Source organism: Myxine glutinosa, chromosome 7 (genome assembly GCF_964187855.1).
Source record: "Myxine glutinosa chromosome 7, kmMyxGlut1.1, whole genome shotgun sequence".
NCBI classification, from domain to species: Eukaryota; Metazoa; Chordata; class Myxini; order Myxiniformes; family Myxinidae; genus Myxine; species Myxine glutinosa.
In genome coordinates, this window is record NC_136267.1 from 102,975,181 (window position 1) to 102,995,628 (window position 20,448).

The 20,448-nt window shown below is 41.5% G+C and overlaps 1 protein-coding gene across 1 annotated transcript in view; it reads left to right on the forward strand.

The window, feature by feature from the left end:
• The window catches only part of LOC144892978 (uncharacterized), a 99,772-nt gene extending 89,097 nt beyond the window's left edge, over positions 1-10,675 (forward strand). The window contains exon 2 of the mRNA XM_078782079.1: positions 9,809-10,675. Coding sequence (XP_078638205.1) covers positions 9,811-10,671 — 861 coding nt within the window. The 5' untranslated portion in view covers positions 9,809-9,810 and the 3' untranslated portion in view covers positions 10,672-10,675. The remainder of the gene's footprint in view (positions 1-9,808) is intronic.
• Positions 10,676-20,448: the final 9,773 nt, after the last annotated feature.

Here is a 20,448-nt window from a genome sequence, read left to right on the forward strand (position 1 = left end):
TTACACGACAACATGTAGCCTGCATTAGTTAGTTCGTTATTATTAAATGTAAAGATTAGCACCCTTCCCATCGTGTAGTAATTAAAGCAGATATGCATTGAGTTTAGGCAGGATTTCAAACCTTCGTATAGTTGAAGGAAGACGTGGTTCATGTGCAAGGAGGGGTGGATACAAGCACAGTCCACGTGATCAACCGCAACTGTGGTAGGCGTGGCTAAAATAACCACCCACGTCACCGGCAGGTAACCAATGAGAGATCGTGGACACGCAAACAACCAATGAGAGATCGTGGACACGCAAACAACCAATGAGAGGTCGTGGACACGTAAACAACCAATCAGGTCTGGACTCTTCCCCAGCAAACTTCACGAGCAAACTTCGGCCAATGAGAGGCCGTGGAACATTCGAGAAAGCCTTTCGCCCCAACATAAACCGGTGCCCATCACACTTCGAGTTCTCTCTGCTCTCTCTTGCTGCCCTCTCGTTGTGGTCCTTCGAGCTGGCTGTCCTCCGTGCTGGTTCGTCCTTCCTGCGCTTGACCTTCGTTCCTCGTGGTGCTTCATCCGAGCTGTGTCGTCACCTGCACTGAATCGTTCCCCGACCTGGACCATCGTTCGTGCTGACTTTGACGCGGCGGCTCGTCCTGCGGCCCTTCTTCAAGCTGTGCATCCTGAACGGGCCGGGAGCTGCGCACGGAAGATAGCGAACCCACGTTGCTCGGTACAGTTAACCTGTGCGATTCATCCCCCGTGTGTGTGTGTGCAAGGCGCCTGTTGGAATTTAGATCGGTAAGAATTGATAAGCCTGCCTCTCGTCCTTGTTCTGTGAATAATAAATAAAAGTGTACATTTCGTTTCCTTTCAACCTGTTCGTATACGTCTTTTCCCCCTTTTCCCCCAAGTCAGAACCGAATTCGACTATAATTAGGCCCATAAATCACGCAGCATAACCGTGATTCAGAACGTTCACACCAGCGCAATAAAACCGCTCGGCACACTCGATTGGAATAAGGTGTGAAATCGCGAGAGGAGGGTTCAATTCCCGGTCTTTCTAGCCAAGTGGTCTCGAAGGTATTTGGGTAGTGACCAATAACCCTTCACCCGTGGTTAGGGGATTGGCATTTGAAGTTGCTTAGCAACCCGTCGACCGCGAGTTTCATCCACGACCATCCACGACCCCGTGGATCCAGTGTCTGTGGGGGGAAACGGGGACTTCGCCCCCCCCACCCCCCCCCCCCCTTAGTACTTTGACAGAACCGGATCCGCAACAATATACAGTCATACCCAGTTTTACGCCATTTCGACCTACGTCAAATCCGACTTTACGCCACTCTTCTAGAGCAAATTTCAGTTCAGCGAACGTCATTATGTGCGACTTTACGTCACTCCTACGGATGTGAAAAAAATTAATTTTTCCTTAAAAATATATTTAAAATAAATAAAATAGTACATAAATTAACAATAAAAGAAGCTAAAAAAACAATTTAAAATACAATAAAAAGCACATTAAAATATATATATATAATGTACGTACAGTATACTGTACGTACGCGTACCTGCTGGTTCTCATTCAAAACAGAGGCGACGTACAGTATTCCTTTACTGTGTCTGAGTTAGCCATGGGTCCTAAGTAGGATAGTGCTAGTGTTTCCAAGCGTAATGTGGTTACGATGGAAGATAAGTTAAATCTGATTAAAAGGTATGAAAAAGGTGAAAAAGTGTCGGTGATTGCGCATAGACCTTATCGCGAATCGGAACCGCAATGCGTCATGGGATCGGAAAGGGGCAATAGCGCCGCCGGCGGTCACTGTCACTATGACAGACTGCTTGTTTACATTGACACACGACGTGATCCTTACCACTTTAAACTACTTTTAGGACTTTTTTACTGTGACAAATTAACAAATTAACTGTGAACTGTAATCAGCTCATGAGCCAGTATTTGCAAGCCAAGGACACCGTCGCAAAACTGAAAGCCGCCATTGCAGTATGTAACAAGAAGCTAATGTTTCGGACATAGCAAACTGTGATGAACTTGTGAAACTTTATACAGGTTTACCTAGTGTGGTTATTAGCAGAAGTATCCCCTCATGCACAGAACCTTCATTATTATAAGGGGAAATTATATATCAATGGAAGACAAGACCTGGCAAATAAACAATACTACAAAACCCGGAGTTAAGCGATCTCAATCTTTAGAGGATCAACTACTCATGACACTCATGAAGCTTTGGCTTAATCTTCGCGAGGAGGACCTCGCATTTCGCTTTGGATTAGGACAAAGCACCGTCTCCCAAGTTTTGTTCGCAAGTGTACACCCAAAAAAGTCAAGACCTACTCTCAAGTGCCTTGTTGGTATTACACCTAGCGGAACAATTTCATACATTTCCAAACCTACAGGAGGAAACACGTCAGACAAAAAAATTGTAAAGATGACGAACATTGTAGACAAGTTCCAGCCCGGCGATATTTGTATGGCCGATCGAGGTTTCAACATTCAGGAAATGTTCTTGCATAAGCAGGTTGTTTCTCTTCTCCAATGGGAACCCGCCTTTCCCTCAAATATTTCTTTAAATCGCTGGATTTTAATGCCAAAAAACGCTGAATTTCTTTCACATTAGCCATCTTCCTTTCCGTAAACACAGCGTCGATCGTAGACAGACGCTTTCTCTTCTGGGTTCGTGTTTACGTTTGCCCCCTTTTCGATCCCATCATGCTTTGCAGTGGAGCGCCCTCTGTTGATATTTACCGATTCCCGATAAGGTATATGCCTTATGGCTGCCACGGTCGACGGTATCGACCATCATTCATGATAGGGAACGTATTCTCACATAAGTCACTGAAAAAACGCCGCCGGATAAGACTGCTAAAATGTGTGTTTGTGTTCAGAAGAGACGCCATGTTTAAGGTGAATAACATAATCTTATAAATTTTATTTATTATTCTTTACAAATTCATTTATTAATTGTGTTCATTACTCATTAAAAAATATGACCAAAACGTGTTTTTAGTGTTCTTTAAGGTTTAGCGATAGTTATATACTTTCGCGAGTTATTTACTCTCGTTTTACGGTGTTTGTCTTCATTTTAAGGCATTTTTAAGGCATTACGCCCGGTTTACGTCAAAATCCGAGTTACTTATGGCTTATGGAACCAATTAATGACGTAGGCCGGGGTATTATAACCACCTTTAGAGGCCATTTTCCCCCGCAAAGCAGGGGTTGGCCTTTTTCGGGAACCGTGGTTGTTGTTGTTTTTGGTCCCCTTTTTGAAGCAATGTTTTACGGCCGGATGCCCTTCCTGACGCCAACCCTTTTTGCCGCCTTTTAACGACAAACAGGGAATTACCAGTAAACTGGTACTCAATTAGCCGACCTCGGAAGGATGACAGGCTGAGTCAACCCCCCTGGCGTTAATTCAGCGATCGACCGGGATTCGAACCCAGGACCCAGGGGTATTCGAACCCAGGGGTATTACTGTATTTATATTTTTTGAGATGCAAAATTTGCATTATAGCGATTCTTACTTCCGTATGTCAAAATGTAATCCTTACTTACCCATTTCCCTTATTGCAAATTTTCTGATATTGAAAGTCCATATACTGCATCAAAGATTTACTGTATATTTAATGGTGGTTCCTAAAAATGAGAATTATAAAAGTCATGCTCCTAACACTTAAAAAAAAAAATGTATGAAAAAACCCTTGTGTTGAAAGTTTAAGCCATTTGGACTACATTTAGGGGTTGCACACGGAGTTTGTAATTTCACATATTTGGCTCGCATAAATGTTTGGAGTTGATTATTTATTCTCCACTGCCATACTTGTGATTGTGACCATTACTGTTGATCTATAACCTTGCTATGTACTGCACATTTTAAGTTGTTTTTAAGTTAATTGAATACAGTGCAGCTGTACTCTGGTGTATGGGATTTGGGAGATTTGTATTTGAGCTCTCATTGAAGAGCAAAATCGTCGCCTGACAAGGGATGAACAGCAAACCCAGTATCTGCTTCAAGTGGTGACAGAACATCGAAAGAGGTTTCCTGATTGCAGGAAATCAATGCTTATTGGGAAACAATGAGTGGCTGGCAACCCCTAAAACTAGATGTATTATAAAAATATTTCCCATGGAGAAGTTTTATCTCAATACCAAAAAAATTCAAGGCAAGGGGTAAAACAATTCTATTTTTTTTTTTTTTTTGCCTTATATGATCCGAAGATTTTTTTGCCGAAGAACCACCCCACTGTATATGACCCCGGCCTGGTTCCGATCTAGTTCAATCACCAGGCAAAACAACATCCTTACCCTATCTGAGCTTTAATTTGTACCATGCCCATCCATTCAAGCAGGCTATGCACCAAACAAGTTCATTCTAAACATAGATTAATCTATCTTCTTCTATATATATCTATCTATAATTCCAGTAATCTCTGTGTGTGTGTGTGTTTGTGTGTTTGTCTGTGACCGCTGTTTCTCGACAACCACGGGTCCGATATACTTGAAACTTGCCAGGTATATTGCTGGGGACCCGAGGATGTGCCTTTTCAAGGTTTCATATTAATCGGAGAAGTAGTTACCGAGCTATGGCGATTTATTTACCAAACTCCGCAAGCCGTTCGCTTTGGACCAAACCATTTCATGTAAATAGAGGGGGGGGGATTGTCACCGTACTCGCAAGCCGTTCGCTTTCCGTTCACGCAAGCCGTTCGCTGGACCAAACCATTTCATGTAAATAGAGGGGGGGGATATAATTTTAGATATATATATAGTACGGGCATGCCCTAGTATATATAAAATAAAGTATTTGTTTGTTTGTTTGTTTGTTTGTCTGCACGCGCTAATCTCCTGAACGGTGAAAGATAGGAGGAAACCTCTGAAACAAAAAATGTCGGGACGGGCCCCGGGAAGGTTATAGGCGAGGTGGCGAGGCCGGTCGAGGGCCGCCTCGGCCAGGCTGGGCCCATTTCGCAATTAAAACCTGAGCTGAATTATAGTAGTCAATCTTCTATGGCCGCGAGTAAAAGCGGGTACATTACAGTTGTAAGACCGATGTACAGAAGGTTAAATTCATTCAAAAAGAACCCGGGCAACGCCGGGTACATTCAGCTAGTAATCAATAATAAATGCAATGCAAACATAGAAGAATAATGAGGGTGAGGGGAGTGGCGACGGTATGGCAAGTTGTAGTAAAATACTCCAATTCTGGCAGAATTAACCTGTCTGTAATTCTGTAGGAATGATCCTGTCCGTGGGAATTATCCCATGAGGGTTCTTCACCAGTACAATACAGTAATGTGTATGTATGTATGTATGTATGTATATATATATATATATATATATATATATATATATATATATATATATATATATATATATATATATATATATATATATATATATATATATTAGGATGGTGCTCAAAATATATTTTTTTAAATATTTACTGGGACATGGCATTATGTTGTTCCTTTTGTTCCAAAATGAAAAGACACCAAATGTGAAAGCAATCTGATTTTATTTAGGGGTGCCACATCAGCCTTCAAACTAAAGGTGTCTACAAAACATTTCTATATACTAGGGCATGCCCGTACTATATCTATATCTAAAATTATATCCCCCCCCTCTATTTACATGAAATGGTTTGGTCAAAAGCGAACGGCTTGCGAGTGGTGACAATCCCCCCCCTCTATTTACATGCAATGGTTTGGTCCAAAGCGAACGGCTTCCCGGAGTTTGGTAAGAAATCGCCATCGCGTGCACAAACGCGCAGGAAAGCGAATGAATCGCAAATTCGTTTTTATTAGTTGTAAAACATAGTTTAACGCCAACATAGTTTGCAAACGTGAAATAAATGAATACGCTCTCAAATGTGCCATCCGAGGCAGAGTGTGCCCGCCACGTTCGGCACACGCGATCGTTCGCTGCTCTCTGATTGGTTGAATCGTTTTTTGGACATAGCTCGGTAAGTAATTGTCCGATTAATATGAAACCTTGAAAAGGCACATCCTCGGGTCCCCAGCAATATACCTGGCAAGTTAAAAGTATATCGGACCCGTGGTTGTCGAGAAACAGCGGTCACAGACAAACAAACGTACAGACAGACAGACAGAGATTACTGGAATTATAGATAGATGGATCGAAAGCAAAACCAGAAGTTTGTTTTATGAAAATCCACCCTCCACTCACTTTCTTTGTATTCTAGCAAACACAAGTTACAATAGCTGCACAAATAGCACTATATTGCTATGAAAACTCAAATTCAATGATAACAATCCAAATGTTCAGTTCATAAAATGAAGAGACACCATATCACATAATATTTAAAAACCCAAATATAATGAGAAATGTAACTCCTATTTCTGGGCCTGTTTCACCACTGTTGCCTTCTTGGCATCGGGGTACATCTTCCTGTGAGCAGCAACAACTTGGAGCAGAGCTTGCTTTTGCTCTTCATCCTTTGTAAGGAGCTTATTGTAGTCTTGTGTCAATGCGACACCCCTTTCTGCCCTGTCATTCACCACGACTAAGCCACTGGCGGCTTTCTTTGCTTCCTGAAAGCTGGTTTCTTGCTCCCATGAACCAGGATCCTTATCCATCCAATCAGTTGGGGTCCCTAGGATGCTGAAGAAATGCTTGGTGTGTTTTGTTATGAGGCCAGCGATTGACAGGGCGGTTCCTCGTTTGATAGCTGGTCTCTTTGGAGAGGGGTTTTCACCATCATTTTTCAATGCTTCAATCATATTGATCTTGCTTTCTTTGTCAATTCTGGTGTCAAAGAATGCAAATGCCACTAGTACTGGGCTCATGTACCACGTGTGGCGGCCAAGTGCCTTCAAGGCTGCCTGAGCCATCTTCTGATTGATTTGTTCAAACTTTTCCAACTTCTTGAAGAGGTTAATGTCATTCAGGGGAGCCTCAATAGCTTGTGGAGCCCGAAACCAAGCCTGTACATACACAAGGCAGACAAAAATGTTGAAGGCTCGGAGTTCTCTCGCCTCTCGAAGTGTCAAGTGGAACTCTGACCGAAACATGAACACCTGTAGTGAATATAGTGCTTTTGCCATCCATCTGGCTCTGTGCATTGCTCCTGGAGCCATGATCCGGATTCCACGAGGTGGGATTCCTCCCATGTAGATGACAGTCAGTTCTAGGAGTTCACGATAATCATCTCGTGGCTGCTGATCTTTCAAACACACAAGAGCAAATTCCAGAGCTTCATCCATCATGTCATTGTTCTGTGCAAACTCAGCTGCCGTATCAGGATCTGTGAATCCATTTTTTGGTTGGTGATGGGCAATGGACGGCCACTCCACCTGAAACCGCTTAAAAAGCTGGATGTCAGGGCCTGATGAAGGACCGAAAAGAGTGGTGAAAACATCTCCCAGAATGATTTCGTGCGCATGATGGCGGCAAGCCAAATGAATTAGTTCAGTCTGTAGCTTCTTTTCAATGAGGACAGCAGCCCCTCCATGAACACCTGAATTGCTGGCCGTTGTGTCAAAAGACAAAGCCTTCACCTTGCCCACAAGGTTCCAGCTCTTCAGTGTGTCCACTACAGCGGTTGCCATAGCTTCTCCTCCCCCGTCAGGTAACTTGGGAACATTCAACAGCTGCTCCATTCCATGGTACTGGTTGGACACAAGGATTGGAAGACGATCCACCTTCACATGCACAAATCTCAAGTGACATCGGGAAGAAGCTTTCCATCCCAATGGACCACTAAAGGACCCTGCACATTATGATGAAATGCTTCTTTTATTTCGTCCATGGTTTTGCATCGATGCATCATGCGATTCCGCCGCACTGTCCATCGGTTCAGTGCCAGCTCTGCAGGATCCCATCCTACTGCTCTACAAATGGATGCCAAGTTGTGGACAGCCATTCGGTCACTTGTTTTCGTACGATCCAAAGAAGCTGCGACTTCAGGAGTGACAATGTTGATAGGCCTTCTTTTCTTGGGACGAGATATCCCACCATCAGATGATGAAGAACCAGCCTGTGCCGTGGTCTCAGAGTCAGAGTCTGAGTCTGTGACTTCCATAGCAGTAGCACCCTTCATGACCATTTCCTGTCTCTTATTTTCCTTCTCTGCCTTAGTCTTCTCCTTTTCTTCCCTTTCTTTCTTTCGCTTCGTTTTTGCTTCCAACACAGTGTCTACAGATCCCATTGAAGCCTTACTCTCTGAGAATTGATCGTGAAGAAACTTCCTGTCCTCGGGGTTGGTGATTATGGCCTCCGAATCTGCATGCCTAAGATCAAACGTCTTCTCCAAGGAGGCCTTGAAGGATGCTTCCTTTTTCTCTTGGGTCGCACCACCCCGCTTTGCACCTTTTTGGAGGCTCCTCCATTCTTCATATAGCCTCTCCAAACGATGGATGCAGTGCTGCTTCGTCGTTGTAGGTAGGTGAGCTTTTTCCCAGAACTTCACAACCTCTTCAATGGTGAGGGTTGCACTCTCCCGGGCAGTGCGATTCTCCTTCTTCAGGTGATGGAAAAACAGGATAAGAGATTGATGCACAGTCGGGAGCTTGGCACCTTTGATGGCATCTCCAGAAGTGGACCCAATGAGATACACATTATCCTGAGCCCGAGTTTTCAATGAAACACTGGTACTAGCACATGCCATATCTGAAAAATATGCAAGAATGTGGGTAAAATCCTGTTAATTCTTACTCCACAGGGTCACTCTCTACAAAAGAGCCACAGTCAATAAGTTAGGCCTACATATTACACACTAAAAAAGCGTACCCCTGACCCCGGGAACCTGTACAAAACATGCATGAAAATTGCCCAGATAGTGATCATAGGAAGTCTCAAAACTGTATGTATAATATATTGTATATAACTATATATATAATGTATAATGTGTATTTATGTATATTTATTATTTAATGTATATTTTATGTATAAATTTAATGTATATTTAATTATAATGTATATATATTGTATAACTATATATTTATTTATTATATTAAAATTTTAATATATTATATTTATTTTTAATATATTATTTAATGTATTATATTTGTCTATATTTGTATAATTGTCTATCGTATAATTGTATATATAATGTATAATATAATATATATTATTATTATTTAATGTATATTTACTATATAATTATTTTTAATATTATATTTAATGTACATATATATATAATTATGTATTTATTTTGTGTATATACAGCCCAAAAAATGGGAATTCCTATTTTTGCATGGGGGAAAATTCATCACTGATGTGGCACCCCTAAATATTATTGGATTCCATTCAAATTTGGTGTGGTTTCCTTTGACACCAAAAGGAACAAAAATAGACCATGTCCCGGAGAAAATCTGCATTTTGATTTTTTGAAGCCCACCCTAATATATATATATATATATATATATATATATATATATATATATATATATATTATTACATTATATTAATAATATTAAAAATAAATATAATATATAAAAATTTAAATATAATAAATAAATATATAGTTATACAATATATATACATTATAATTAAATATACATTAAATTTATACATAAAATATACATTAAATAATAAATATACATAAATACACATTATACATTATATATATAGTTATATACAATATATTATACATACAGTTTTGAGACTTCCTATGATCACTATCTGGGCAATTTTCATGCATGTTTTGTACAGGTTCCCGGGGTCAGGGGTACGCTTTTTTAGTGTGTAATATGTAGGCCTAACTTATTGACTGTGGCTCTTTTGTAGAGAGTGACCCTGTGGAGTAAGAATTAACAGGATTTTACCCACATTCTTGCGTATTTTGCAGATATGGCATGTGCTCGTACCAGTGTTTCATTGAAAACTCAGGCTCAGGATAATGTGTATCTCATTGGGTCCACTTCTGGAGATGCCATCAAAGGTGCCAAGCTCCCGACTGTGCATCAATCTCTTGTCCTGTTTTTCCATCACCTGAAGAAGGAGAATCGCACTGCCCGGGAGAGTGCAACTCTCACCATTGAAGAGGTTGTGAAGTTCTGGGAAAAAGCTCACCTACCTACAACGACGAAGCAGCACTGCATCCATCGTTTGGAGAGGCTATATGAAGAATGGAGGAGCCTCCAAAAAGGTGCAAAGCGGGGTGGTGCGACCCAAGAGAAAAAGGAAGCATCCTTCAAGGCCTCCTTGGAGAAGACGTTTGATCTTAGGCATGCAGATTCGGAGGCCATAATCACCAACCCCGAGGACAGGAAGTTTCTTCACGATCAATTCTCAGAGAGGAAGGCTTCAATGGGATCTGTAGACACTGTGTTGGAAGCAAAAACGAAGCGAAAGCAAGAAAGGGAAGAAAAGGAGAAGACTAAGGCAGAGAAGGAAAATAAGAGACAGGAAATGGTCATGAAGGGTGCTACTGCTATGGAAGTCACAGACTCTGACTCTGACTCTGAGACCACGGCACAGGCTGGTTCTTCATCATCTGATGGTGGGATATCTCGTCTCAAGAAAAGAAGGCCTATCAACATTGTCACTCCTGACGTCGCAGCTTCTTTGGATCGTACGAAAACAAGTGACCGAATGGCTGTCCACAACTTGGCATCCATTTGTAGAGCAGTAGGATGGGATCCTGCAGAGCAGTTATCATTGAATTTGAGTTTTCATAGCAATATAGTGCTATTTGTGCAGCTATTGTAACTTGTGTTTGCTAGAATACAAAGAAAGTGAGTGGAGGGTGGATTTTCATAAAACAAACTTCTGGTTTTGCTTTCGATCCATATATAGAAAAGTTCTGTAGACACCTTTAGTTTGAAGGCTGATGTGGCACCCCTAAATAAAATCAGATTGCTTTCATATTTGGTGTCTTTTCATTTTGGAACAAAAGGAACAAAATAAAGCCATGTCCCAGTAAATATTTTTTAAAAATTATTTTGAGCACCACCCTAATATATATATATATATATACCAAATATATATATATGAGGGAAAAATTGAATTTAAATGATTTCATCATAAGGCTGCAACATAACAAAATGTGAAAAAAGTGAAGGGGTCTGAATACTTTCTGAATGCACTGTATATATATATATATATATATATATATTATATATATATATTATAGTGAAGGGGTCTGAATACTTTCTGAATGCACTGTTATATATATATATATATATATATATATATATATATATATATATATATATATATATATGTATATATATATATATACACACAGTGCATTCAGAAAGTATTCAGACCCCTTCACTTTTTTCACATTTTGTTATGTTGCAGCCTTATGATGAAATCATTTAAATTCAATTTTTCCCTCATCAATCTACACTCAAGACCCCATAATGACAAAGAGAAAACAGGATTTTAGAAAGTTTTGCAAATTTATTAAAAAGTAAAAAACTGAAATATCACATTGACATAAGTATTCAGACCCTCAACTCAGTACTTAGTTGAAGCACCTTTGGCAGCGATTACAGCCTCGAGTCTTCTTGGGTATGACGTGACAAGCCTTGCACACCTGTATTTGGGGATTTTCTGCCATTCTTCTCTGCAGATCCTCTCAAGCTCTGTCAGGTTCGATGGGGACCATTGGTGGACAGCCATTTTCAGGTCTCTCCAGAGATGTTCGATTGGGTTCAAGTCAGGGCTTTGGCTGGGCCACTCAAGGACCTTCACAGAGTTGTCCCTAAGCCACTCTTGCGTTGTCTTGGCTGTGTGCTTAGGGTCATTGTCCTGTTATAAGGTGAACATTCGGCCCAGTCTGAGGTCCCGGCGGCTGTTTCAGGTTTTCATTAAGGATATCTCTGTACTTTGCTCCGTTCATTGTTCCCTCAACCCCGGCCAGTCCCCCAGTCCCTGCTGCTGAAAACACCCCCACAGCATGATGCTGCCACCACCATGCTTCACCGTTGGTATGGTATTGGGCAGGTGATGAGCGGTGCCTGGTTTCCTCCAGACATGACGCTTAGAATTGAGGCCAAACAGTTCAATCTTGGTTTCATCAGACCACAGAATCTTGTTTCTCACAGTCTGAGTCCTTTAGGTGCTTTTTTGCAAACTCCAAGCGGGCTTTCATGTGTCTTTCACTGAGGAGAGGCTTCCGTCTGGCCACTCTGCCATAAAGCCCAGATGGGTTTCAGTGTTGCAGTGATGGTTGTCCTTCTAGAAGTTTCTCCCATCTCCACACAGGATCTCTGGAGCTCAGGCACAATGACCATCGGGTTCTTGGTCACCTCTCTTACCAAGGCCCTTCTCCCCCAATTGCTCAGTTTGGCCGGGCGGCAAGCTCTAGGAAGAGTCCTGGTTGTTCCAAACTTCTTCCATTTAAGAATTATGGAGGCCACTGTGCTCTTGGGAACCTTCAATGCAGCAGAATTTTTTTGTAGGCTTCCCCAGATCTGTGCCTCGACACAACCCTGTCTCTGAGCTCTGCAGGTAGTTTCTTCGACCTCATGGCTTGGTTTTTGCTGTGATATGCATTGTCAGCTGTGAGGCCATATATAGACAGGTGTGTGCCTTTCCAAATCGTGTCCAATCAATTGAATTTACCACAGGTGGACTCCAATCAAGGCGACGAAACATGTCAAAGATGATCAAGGGAAATGGGAGGCACCTGAGCTAAATTTCAAATGTCATAGCAAAGGGTATGAATACTTTCTTCTTTTTTTTGTATACTGAATCGAGACTCATGAAAGAGCTAACATTTATTTCACAAACAAATCAACCAGACAAACAAAATATATAAAAAGAGGGAGCGGAAGACAAGATGGGGAGAGAAGGGGAAGCACACAAACACAACATTTGAGAGCAGGGAGAAGTGTGGGAGGGAGAGGGCTTGGGGGGAGGAGGCGTGGGAAGGGGGGGGGTGGAGGCGTGGGAAGAGGGGGGGGTAGGGGTATAAAACAAAAGGGGACCGAAATTAGCGGGGGTAGAAAAGATCAAGGTTTTGGATGGGGGAAGATAAGAGATGGTGGTGAACAGCTGTTTTAAAGACCTGGAGGGTGGAGTAAGATTGAAGAGAGTGAGGGAATTTGTTCCAGAGGCGGGAGAAAAGAGGAATGAAGGAGTGAAGGTGAGCACAGATGGTAACCGTCATCACGGGGCCTCTGTATGGTCTTCTGGCAGTCAGACCATAGTCATGCAGTCGTCTTTGTGCAGTATCATTGGATATCCGTGGGTTTGCACGCCCCGGAGTTTCTGCCGCAGTGCGGGATGCTGGACGGAATCGATCCCGCAGGTGACTTCGGACCATCTGCCTGTCCTGCCTTTCAGTGGTGACTCTTGGCCTCCCTGATCGAGGTCTGTCATCTGCAGAGTTGTGGAGGGTGTCTCTGTCCACCAGGGCCGATATCGTCTGGTGTGAACAGCCAAGGCAACGTGCCACCTCACGGTAGCTCAGTCCGCCTTGCAGCATGCCCAGGGCACGCTGCCGTTGATCCCTTGACAATCGTGGCATGTTTATTGAAATGCCCATTTTGCACTGGCCTTTTTAAAGCCAATATCAAGACATCACGTGCAGCTCATTAAAATCATCCCGTACCCCTTGGCTAATCACTGACAGTCAAAACGGCTGTTCAACAGCTGTGCTATGAAGTGACCATTGAAGGTTCAAGTAACCATCCGTGACCGTTTTGTCTGACAGTGAGGACACTATTGTCCACAAATAGGTTCACACATTTACTACACGCAGTGTTATTGTTGATATTTAAAGGTTTCAAAGGTGGTAAGTTTCTTTTGCGTTTCAGTATATATATATTTATTTATTTATATATACATATGTATATACATATATATATATATATATATATATATATATATATATATATATATATATATATATATATATATATATATATAGATATATATATATATATATATATAAAACATATATGCATAGAACTATTTCGGACAAAACTTTGTGGACAGGTTGGGTGTGTGACAAACCAGAATTTATTTTGAAGAAATCACAAGCCAACACATCGATTTTGTTCAAACTTGGCACTAAGACAATACATGAGAGTACACATATATGCAGATTTTGTTGTCATCCGACCAAAGATGGCCGACTGACGGCCTTTAACTCTGTACAGCAAAATTACTAAAACCACAGGGGCTATGACATTTTATGTCTTTTTCTTCTTGTTTTGCTGTCAGTTAGATTATTCTTTTGCTGTGAGGAAGATGATTTAATAGCCGACGGGAGTATGCTTTGATTATGAGTTGTGAGGTTGCTGGTATGAAAAGCACTGAAATTTGATTTGTAGGTGTCATGAGAAATAGGAATTTAAATGTGGATACTGATCATGAACTTTGAGTCGCCACCAAATAATACATGGTAGGGCCACCAAAAATGTGTTTAGGTGGCCCAGTGGACCACAAAAAAAAAATTAAGCTGATTCCCGGTTCCAGCACATGTGGGTTGAAAACATATGGAGTTATTACCCTCATGGTGGTGAGCCTTTTCCAGCGAGGATTTTGGGACGTGTTGGACATTGAAACACTTTGGAGTTATTAGCCTCATGTTGTTTACATATTGCCTGCAGAAGCACTGCCCACCCCCACATCCCAATATACACTTTATAGCAGTCTTCAAGACCAACGTGTGGTAGGTTAAAACCTTGCCCAGATTCTGAGGTGTGAACACGCACAATTTGGGGCCACCAGCTGCTACGGTTCGGCTTAGCACAATAACCTGTAGGTGTGTGCACTCGCCTGGTGTGTGCACTCGAAACATGGTGGTGGGATGATGAAGTTGGAAAGAAGATTGACGAGAAGAGGAAGACGTTCAAGGAGTGGCAGAAGGCGAAGGGTATGGGGGCAGGAAAGGCAGAGCATGAAAGTTATAAGGCAGCCAAGAAGGCTACAAAGAAAGAGGTAGCAAAGCTGCAGGAGGCATATAGGAAAATGTTCAGAGAACACTTGGATTTGGAAGAGCGTCAGAGAGTGGTATTCAGGATTGCAAAGCAGATAGCGAAAGAGAGGTGTGATGTGATGGGGGTGAGTTGCTTGAAGGATGAAGTGGGACAAATCGTTGTGGACCCAGATAGAATTAAAGGAAGATGGAAGAGATATATGGAAATACTGTTGAATGCAGAGAATGAATGGGATGGCAACATATAGAGTAACCCAGTTTTAGGACTGGCAGAGAAGATAACCGAGAAGGAAGTTGAGGAAGCGATTAAAGCAATGAAGAGTAGAAAGCGGGAGGGCCGACGGGAGTTGTGGGAGATATGTTGAAGGCAGCGGGAAATTGGGGTGTGAAGAGAATGACAGATATCTGCAATCTGGTGGTGAAAGAAGGCCGCATTCCAGTGGATTGGGAACTGAGTACCCTCGCCCCTCTATACAAGGGGAAAGGTGACCCTCTGGACTGTGGCTCGTATCGAGCGATAAAGTTATTGGAGCATGGAATGAAGGTATTGGAAAGGGTGTTGGAGAGGAGGATAAGGAAGAAAGTGAAGATCGACGAAATGCAATTTGGATTTACGCCAGGAAGAGGAACGACAGACGCGCTTTTTATTATAAGGCAGTTGCAGGTAAAGTACATGGAGAAGAGGAAGAAATTGTTTCTTGGGTTTGTTGATCTGGAGGAAGCATTCGATAGGGTTCCACGTGAAGTAGTGACATGGGCATTGAGGAAGTTAGGAGTGGAGGAATGGTTGATCAGAGTAGTGATGGCAATGTACAAAAGAGCGCGCACAGCTGTGAGGACGAAGGACGGGAACAGTGGTGAGTTTGAGGTGAAGGTGGGAGTGCATCAGGGGTCGGTACTAAGTCCACTACTATTTGTAGCTTTGATGGAGGTGCTGGCTCGGAACGTAAAGGAGGGTTTACCGTGCGAGTTGTTGTATGCAGATGATCTGGTGTTGATTGCAGAAAGTATGGATGGACTGAAGGAGAAAATGACCAAGTGGAAGGAATGTATGGAGACAAAATGTTTGAAAGTGAATATCGGAAAAACAAAGGTGATGGCAAGTGGTAAAGTATGTGGTGAGGTGGAAAGAACTGGGAAGTGGCCGTGTGCTGTGTGTAGGAAGGGTGTCGGAGTGAATTCCATTCAATTTACAATGTGCGCTGAGTGGGTTCATCAAAAATGTAGTGGTCTGAGAGGGTCATTTACCAGTGTGGTAGCTACATTCAAGTGTAAGGTGTGCACAGACGGAGCTGCAGATGGAGGAAATGTTGAGTTGGATCTTGGAGACGGCGTGAAGCTGGAAGGTGTGAAAACATTTTGTTACCTAGGAGACATGCTGAATGGAGAAGGTGGATCAGACTCGGCAACGGTTGCTGAAGTGAGATGTGCATGGAAGAAGTTTCGGGAACTGAGTGGCGTGCTGATGAGGAGGGGAGTGTCGTTGAAGCTGAAGGGAAAGGTGTGTGCTGCATGTGTGAGAAGTGTTATGATTTATGGGAGCGAGACATGGGTAATGAACGTAGAGCAGCAACGAAGGCTGGAAAGGGTGGAAATGCGAATGGTTCGGTAGATGTGTGGAGTATCGTTGAGAGAGAGGAAGACAAATGATGAATTGCAAAAGATGATGGGAATAGAGCCTGTGATTGATGCTGCGAAGAGAAACAGTTCGAGATGGTTTGGTCATGTGTTGAGGAAGGATGAAAGTGACTGGTTGAGAAGAGCGATGGAAATGAATGTAGAAGGAAGTAGAGGACGGGGAAGACCGAGAAAGAATTGGCTAAAAATGGTCGAAGAAATGCGGGCAAGGGGGTTAACAAGGGGAGATGCAGAAAATAGGGCAAAATGGAGAAGATTGTCATGGGGACCGCAAGGCTAACCCCCGCTCTTGCAGGGAAAATGGCCTTAAAATGCCTGTTGTTGTTGTTGTTGTTGTTGTGTGCACTCGCCCCTGAGCTGTGAAGACCCAGCTATAAACCGTCACTCTTGTGCTTTGCAGGCAAGGAGATAATCAACACATGCCTCATCCTCCTGATGGGCGTTGAACTTTGTGTCCCATCTGCTAGCATTTATTTGGGGACGTTAAAGATCCCACTATGTTTTTTCACGAAGAGTTGCTGAGTTATTGACCACAACATGAACATATTACAAATTCCTGTCCTGACTGGCTGCTGAAAAGGCAATGGCAAACCACCTACCATAACGCCTGCCTGTGAAACGGCTTCAGCAGCACTCATTCTCTGTAAAAGAGTAAGGTACATCAATTAATTAAAGACTGCGAGTTGAATTCTCCATCAAACCTCATAACTTAACATTTGACTAATGCATGGTGAGCGTTATTTCAGAAATTACATCAACCCATTTATTTTAATTAATCAACACCATATTTATTTTACCGTAAAAAATATTTTTGCAAAATGATTTCAAAAATTGTAAGACAACAATTAAATCATACTTAGAAATCCATTTAAATGGTGATACTTAGTGACTCGATAAATGTTCATTCAACATGACATCTCACATTGTTTTCATGTTAAAATCAAAGGAGCAACAATCATCACGATGTCTTTCAAAAATTGCCACCAAAGAATATAATAAGCCGCCACCAAAGGAAGACGACTCTTTTGCATCTTCAGATACATCGGGCTGCCAAGGCAGTTTCCTAAGCTATTGGGGACAATCCTGGATGGGTAACCACTCCGACACAGGATACTTGAGTGGCTCATTCATCCCAGTAAGGTGGTACACATTTTCCCTACCTCAGAGGGATGAAGCCAAGCTGAGTCAACCCACCTGGTGTTAATTCAATGGCCTGGCAGGGATTTGAACTCAGGATCTTAAGAACTCAAGCAACCACTTTATCCATTATTCATTCATTCATTTCGGTTTATTGAAATAATTAAACACTGGACAAGGCAGTTCGATGACTGAAATTTGTCAAGTTTACAATAATAAAAGTATTTCATAAAACTTACAAATGTATATAAAAATAATAATAATCATAAAATTACACTAATAAATTTAATAAATATGAAATTACGTTAATTAAATATAAAATATCAAAATAGGTATAAGGAATAAACGAACATACATAATCAAACAGCAATAAAAAATATAACAAATTCTACCAACAAAATAACCTAAACTTAAGAAGATCAACAAACATATTCTGCATGTAATTGATTTTATTCACCTCCATAACAGAATCAAGCATTTCAATCAAAAAAGGAATTGTTGAATTATTGTATCTTTGAGTCTTACACCGAGTTAGGTCAAGATGTTGGGCATTCCTGAGTTGCATATTAGGCCAAGTAAAAAAAAAACATGAACATATTACATGAACAAAAAACATGTTTCTCGTCCAGACTTTTTTTTTTAAAGGAGGAGGGAGGCCCTTACTATTTACTATTTTCTCTTTTTTTGCTATTTTTTTCCAAGATGGCTGCCATGAATTGAATGACCACTGTGGCTGACTTAAAGACTCTATAGTTTGTCCAATGTAATGTGAAACATGCCAGTGTTGATTGTTACCGAAAGGCCTGCAATTTCATTTCCAAATTAGCAAATAAATATATGTTTTAACTGAAATGGCATATGAATAGAATCAATCAATGGATCAAATTGACCGTCTTTAGCACAAAGTGTCTGCGTTAAGCCTAGCATATATTAACCAGGAAGTTCCGTTAGAGGGCGGGATCCATAATAGTTCAGATCATCAATGCACAAGATATGATCAGCAAACGCCCGGAAACGGCAAGTTTTAGACCGAGTTTCTTCGCAAAACGATTTTTTTTTAAACAAGTATATATTTTAAAAAATAGTATTAAATAGTAAATAAAAGTAGGCGGGGACCAAAAAGGAAGCGGGCGGGGACGAGAAACTTTCTTTTTTTTTTACTTGGCCTTATATCGAGACACAGATTGTCGGGTCGGAGGACGAATGTCACGGTGACGATCACATTTTAGAAGACCAAGACCAAAACACAAGAGAAGCTCATTTCTGCGTTCGCTCAACAACTGTAAACCAAAATGACAAAGTTGTTGAGCATAGCACTGAATAGAAGGGTACGCAATAAAACGGAGCGCACGCTTCTGGAGTCGTTCAATCTCATCGCTATGAGCCCTTGTGATGCCAGAACCCCACACGGGCACACCAAACTCCAGCAAAGGGCGAATGTACACTTTGTATATTTCAACAATATCTGGGGCACTCGCATGGAATTTTTTCAAGGTACAAAGAACGAAGAGTCGTCGAGCAGCACGAGATACCATCTGCTGGATTTGACTATTCCAGTATTCCACTAAGGCTGGTTAAAAAAAAAATCCTGTTTATCATCGCCACCCGCCCCATAAAAGTCGTCCGCCCCTAAAAAAAAATCCTGTTTATCATCGCCACCCGCCCCTAAAAAAAAATTTTTTTTTTTTTCTTCCGAAGTCAGTAAAATCCGTTCCCGCTCAGTGGAACAGGTTCGAATTTTGTATGTGCTCGCGTACTGTCTGAGCCAAGTTACATGTGCTCGAACTTCGCCGATCTGCAGGAGACCAATGAGGCAAACGTCTTCAATAATGTCTACGCCAAAGCCAATCTCACATGCAACGATGCGACAGAGAAGCCATACGACACGGCTGGCTATGAAGATGTGTGCTATTTGTGTGGCTGTGTTGAGGAGCTGAGTACCACAGATGTCATATCCTATATGCAGTACCTGCAGGAAGAGTCGTACTGCCGAGAAGAGGCCTACTCGAAAGTTCAAGAAGTAGTTGGTATTCTGAAGGAGAAGCCAAATATCATCGGCAAACGGGAGAGCCTCACGTGATAATTATTGCTGTGGATTTCGAGTCAAAAATTAAACGAGCGCTCCACTACATGTAGTAGTAGGTGATGATAGATACATGAATAAACGGCAACCAACATTCTCTTGGTGTTGAACTCTACTCAACATGTATGAGTGCTATAATAGCAATAGGTGCTGATATATATATATATATACATCTATGAGTGCTATAATAGCAGTAGCTGCTGATAGATAGATACATCTATGAGTGCTATAATAGCAGTAGCTGCTGATATATAGATATATCTATGAATGCTATAATAGCAGTAGCTGCTGAGAGATAGATACATCTATGAGTGCTATAATAGCAGTAGCTGCTGATATATATATATATCTATGAGTGCTATAATAGCAGTAGCTGCTGATATATATATATATCTATGAGTGCTATAATAGCAGTAGCTGCTGATATATAGATACATCTATGAGTGCTATAATAGCAGTAACTGGATAGATAGATACATCTATGAGTGCTATAATAGCAGTAGCTGCTGATATATAGATACATCTATGAGTGCTATAATAGCAGTAGCTGCTGATATATATATATATACATCTATGAGTGCTATAAGAGCAGTAGCTGCTGATAGATAGATACATCTATGAGTTCTATAAGAGCAGTAGCTGCTGATATATAGATAAATCTATGAGTGCTATAATAGCAGTAGCCTCTGATGGATAGATACATCTATGAGTGCTATCATAGCAGTAGCTGCTG